Source organism: Physeter macrocephalus, chromosome 6, assembly GCF_002837175.3.
Source record: "Physeter macrocephalus isolate SW-GA chromosome 6, ASM283717v5, whole genome shotgun sequence".
Lineage (NCBI taxonomy): Eukaryota > Metazoa > Chordata > Mammalia > Artiodactyla > Physeteridae > Physeter > Physeter macrocephalus.
In genome coordinates this window covers 37,037,037-37,042,153 of record NC_041219.1, presented here as the reverse complement: position 1 = coordinate 37,042,153, position 5,117 = coordinate 37,037,037, and the positions used below count along the sequence as shown (strand labels likewise).

General features: G+C 42.8%; 1 protein-coding gene across 4 annotated transcripts in view; it reads right to left on the bottom strand.

The window, feature by feature from the left end:
* Positions 1-5,117, bottom strand: part of TXNRD1 (thioredoxin reductase 1) — a 61,886-nt gene that overhangs the window by 36,295 nt on the left and 20,474 nt on the right. For all 4 annotated transcript variants that reach the window (XM_028490523.2, XM_007103813.4, XM_028490521.2 and 1 more), the window contains exons 3-5: positions 3,937-4,059; positions 2,401-2,473; positions 255-374 (exon numbers count right to left, since the gene is read on the bottom strand). In XM_028490523.2, the coding sequence (XP_028346324.1) occupies positions 255-374; positions 2,401-2,473; positions 3,937-4,023 (280 nt within the window). In that variant the 5' untranslated portion in view covers positions 4,024-4,059. The remainder of the gene's footprint in view (positions 1-254; positions 375-2,400; positions 2,474-3,936; positions 4,060-5,117) is intronic.

Sequence of the window (5,117 nt, the reverse complement as noted above, 5' to 3'; positions counted from 1 at the left end):
GTTCGCGCCCCGGTCTGGGAGGATCCCACATGCCGCGGAGCGGCTGGGCCCGTGAGCCATGGCCGCTGAGCCTGCACGTCCGGAGCCTGTGCTCCGCAACGGGAGAGGCCACAACAGTGAGAGGCCCACGTACCGCAAAAAACAAACAAACAACAGAAACAACTTCCGGTTCCTTGCTAGATGGATGGTGCATTGCAAGAACCCAGCTTGAACCCCTCAGAAGCACAAACGGAAGAGGAGCTTCCCCCACATACCCGTCTCCTCGACGTTCCACCCATAGTTTCGAGAGTCTTGGAGGGCTTGTCCTAACAAAGCTGCTTGGTGCATCAGTTTTTTAGGTATGCAACCCACATTCACACATGTTCCTCCGAGACCTGCAACAGCATTGAGAAATCAGTTTATAGCCTGTATTACAATCCTCCAAAGAAAAAGGGTAACGATTATTACTAACATCACAGAGGAGGAGATTTCCCTTCTATCCCTCTTGAGTTCTTGTGGTTGGACTAATAATAAATTTGACATAACAGATCCCCAGGAGAAAAAGAAAGAAATTTTAATTTGTGCACATGAATGTTTCATAGAAATGGGACCTAAGAAGTAGCCAAAGCAGGCAGCTTTTATACTTTTTAGACAAAGAAACAATACATTTGTGAGAAATTGACAGGACAAAGAAACTTCGGTTTGGGTCGTCCAATTATTTAAGAATCTAAACAGAGTTTAGGCTTGGGATGAATTAAAGAGGTGACAGGTTTGTGTACAATAGGCTCCTCAGCCCCAAATTCCCTATCTTTTGTGATAAGGCTGTCTCTCTACCTCCACATGCACAAAGTGCACCTTTTGCGTGACTTATTTCCTGCTTTCAGAGACGAAAAGGAGAGCCAGAGTGTCCCTCTTGCACTGGACATTTCTTAACTTTAATTCAAAATAATCAATATGCCACTGTGCATATTTGGGGGTGGCCTGCCCCAAGCACCAGTGCTATTCTATTAAACATTATAATTTATTTGCTTAATGTAGCCAATACTGTTTATATGAGTTTATTCCTAAGTCTCGTGACGTTTCTAAGTTCAGAGAGCCTTACAGACCAAACACAGCAACATTACCCTAAAATGAAAATGAGCAGATTTCCACAACTTCCACATACTTCAAAGATTCAAAATTAATTGACTGCTGATCAAAATGCCAGAAACTGAAGCCTTACTTTGTGCACAACCTTACACTTGCCACCAGCCCTATGAGTAGAACTGATAAAGCGGTTGTTGAGCTAGGCGTGGCTGGACTGCACTGGGCCTGGGACCACACAGAAAGTTCGGTGTATACGAGCATCTCTTAACAGAGGTGGTCTACAGCCTTCGCTGATTCTCACCAAAGGATTCATGACACCACCCACCCACCCCAAAAAAAAAGCTTTAGTGTCCCTGAGTTTAAAGAACATGGTGATAACTTGTCTCCGTTAGGCAAGTGGGGAGGTAGCCAAAATGGCATGAGTAAGACTGCAAGATGGCAGTGGACTCCACAGCGAAGGAAATCGAAGCCCTCTCAGGAGAATGCTAGCCGAGTGTCACTACGGAGTGTGAGCTCCACAGGCCAGAGGGGCTACACCCAGCACCAGAACAGTGCCCGACACAGAAGTAACACCTTCACAAATATTTGATGAATGAATTAGAATTGTGACACCGGTCTTCTCCGGACTTCCTGCTTCTTCTTGTCTCCTTCTAATTTGAAGCAGCTGAGTCATCTTGATAAAACTTACCTATTTCAACATTTAACTGGAGTCCATTTTAACTTAGCACAAGTGAAAGAGGTACATGTTTTGGGGTTTTTTTTTTCTTCTTTAATTTTTAATTTTATTCATTTCTTTTTTTTATTTTACAAACCCTTGTGTCGAGGGCTGACTTTCAATAGATCGCAGCGAGGGAGCTGCTCTGCTACGTACGAAACCCCGACCCAGAAGCAGGTCGTCTACGAATGGTTTAGCACCAGGTTCCCCACGAACGTGCGGTGCGTGACGGGCGAGGGGGCGGCCGCCTTTCCGGCCGCACCCCGTGTCCCAGGACGAAGGGCTCTCCGCACCGGACCCCGGTCCCGACGCGCGGCGGGGCGCGCCGCGCCGCGCCCCGGGGGACGCGGGCGGCGGCCCGCCGGCGGGGACGGCGGGGGACCGGCTATCCGAGGCCAACCGAGGCTCCCGCGGCGCTGCCGTATCGTTCCGCCTGGGCGGGATTCTGACTTAGAGGCGTTCAGTCATAATCCCACAGATGGTAGCTTCGCCCCATTGGCTCCTCAGCCAAGCACATACACCAAATAATTTTTAATTTTAAAATTGGACTTTAGGGGCCATTTAAACCAATGCCAGGGAAAAATCTGCTCCTACAAAGTCACTTCTAAGGTATAGCCTACCCCATCTAGTTCCAAGAGGGGTTGGAGTGACAAAATCCAGGACCATCACCTTCTTGTTGTATTTGGCTGCCTCCTGGAAAATAAAATTATTAAAATGAGGTGGAATGGTTAACAGGATGGACTGGAAATGGGCTGTTGAAAACCCATGCTATTTTTTACTAAGCTATAATGCTTAAAGCATAACCAATCATTCATACCTGAGAATTTCATATATCAAAACGATTAGTGCGACTCCAAGGTAAAAGTTAAGCAATACTTAGTCATAAGGGTAGCTTTAAAGAATATGCAGATTACAGTTGCAGAACTGTCAGAGTCAGCTGGAATCCCTAGAATCCTCTTATGTAATTCCAGCCAAATGATAATTAAGCAATAATCTGAAAAATATGTGGCCATTTCTAAGCAAGTGGTAAACAGGCAGTGAAACAGATATACTGATCGTCTACAATCCTTGATTCAACCTGTATCCAGTAAGACAATATTTTTATAAGTACTTTGAAGTTTTATCTACTTCAGTTTCTAAACAGAATACTGGAAAAGTTTTTCTTCTGAAATTGTCAGATTTCCTAAAATGTTCATGTGAAGAGCCAATGGAGAAGGTGACGATCTCTGTAAGGTTTCCGAATCTATTTTAGGGGAGTGACGACAACCATCACAAGTTCATTTTGCAGAGTATCCTTTATCTTTCTCAGAGAATAAGCTTTGTGTATTTGCAACTAGACCTCCAAAGGTTATTTGAAAGGACTGAGTCTATGTGTCCTTCAAAGCCACCACCACTAGAATAAAAAAAATCTGAGATTACTCCTGAATCATTTACAGCAAAGCAATGCTTGATGCCAGACATTGGCCTGCTCCCGATCTGGACAGCTTCATTTGAATCTACCTTTACTGATTCACCACAAGCTACACCTCAGAGGAGGACAACTACCTCATCTTTTAAAACAAGGTGATGGGGAACAATGACAGGCACAAGGGCCCCTCATACATGGAAAATGTATCTCAATTCAGGGCCAGGAGCCGTACTCCTAATCTCCTGTATTTATACGTCCTGTACTCCATCACCTCCAGACCACAGAGTTAGTGGATACATTCTTACCTCATTTCATACACAGGGGAGGCAAACACTTTTAGTAATTAAGCTTAAGAAATTCAACTGCTCTCCATCTTTCTATTGGGGAGGAGGTTCTGTGATTAGGGAAATCATCAAAGTGAAAACAACTAATAATTATCGTATTTATAAAGAATTAAAATATATTTATTTCTTTTCAAGCCATTTGCATACAAACCGATTATCTTTAAAAAAAAAAAAAAAAATCAACCAAACTTAAAAATGAATGAAAATGTGTCCCAAAATACTGGCCCCCAGTATTTTTATACAAAGAATATACAGCTGAACCTGGAAAAATGTCCTTAACGTTCCCTGCCCAAGTTAACGTACAAAACGTCACAAGAGTAGCTCAAATTCCAAAGGGAATCTGGAGAATGTTGTCGGGGATGTGACTATTCTACCCATATCCCAGAACACACAAGAAGCCTTGCCTTAGCGGCTGCCAGTCCTCCTGAGCCCCCTCCAACGATGATGAGGTCATAGTCATAGGACTCAGGGAGATCCTCGGAGCCATTCATTTTCAGTAGATTTTGAAGTCTGCCCTTCTGATAAGCCTAAAGAAGAAAAACAATGGAAGTAAAAATAACTTAAAAACAGCAATGTCTGAAAAGTTCTGTGAAAAACCTTTCCTCAAAGAGAAGCAAAGGAAAAATATTGATTTACATCATAGCATGCAATGGAAATGTTCAACCTTCCTTCAAGTGGTCATCAGTAACCTGCTTTCTGTTAGGACTGTCCTAATGCATCTCCACATCACAGATAGCTACTCTGAAGTGTCCTCATAGTACACAAAACTAAGGCCCTGATTGATGGTCCGACAAAATCAACTTAGACCTAAATTAAGTTTGATCGGTCTTTTTTCCTAGAATTTTTAAACTAGGCTTTAAATTAGGTTTTAAAAACATCTGTACTATATGTTTTTAATAGACCCAACATAATTTGGCAATCATTTTCACTTTCTAGTCAAAGGTAGAATAATGAGTAGGCTAAGGTCATAGAATAAGATAGGGACCTGGTAAACAGCAACTAAAACAGGTTAGCCAAATATTTAAAACTTTTTCTACATTGTTTAGGTAAAGCGTAAAATCTAGAAATTCAGAACAAAATCACTAATTGACACTGACCTGAACAAAAAGTTAAAAGTCCCTGCTTTCACAAGACATTTTATTTTTTATTTTTTATTTATTTATTTTTTTGGCTGTGTTGGGTCTTCGTTTCTGTGCGAGGGCTTTCTCTAGTTGTGGCAAGTGGGGGCCACTCTTCATCGCGGTGCGTGGGCCTCTCACTATCGCGGCCTCTCTTGTTGTGGAGCACAGGCTCCAGACGCGCAGGCTCAGTAGTTGTGGCACATGGGCCTACGGCATGTGGGATCCTCCCAGACCAGGGCTCGAACCCGTGCCCCCTGCTTTAGCAGGCAGATTCTCAACCACTGCGCCACCAGGGAAGCCCAGACATTTTAAATAAATGGGGAAAAAAAGGTTAAATAAACAAGTGACCCTTAAAGCTCATTTCTTTAATCTGCTTATGTATGAAGCCTCCTATATTTAGTAGTTTCCATGTACTTGACATTTATAATATAAACGTTAGACTTTTTTTTTTTTTTTTTTTTTTT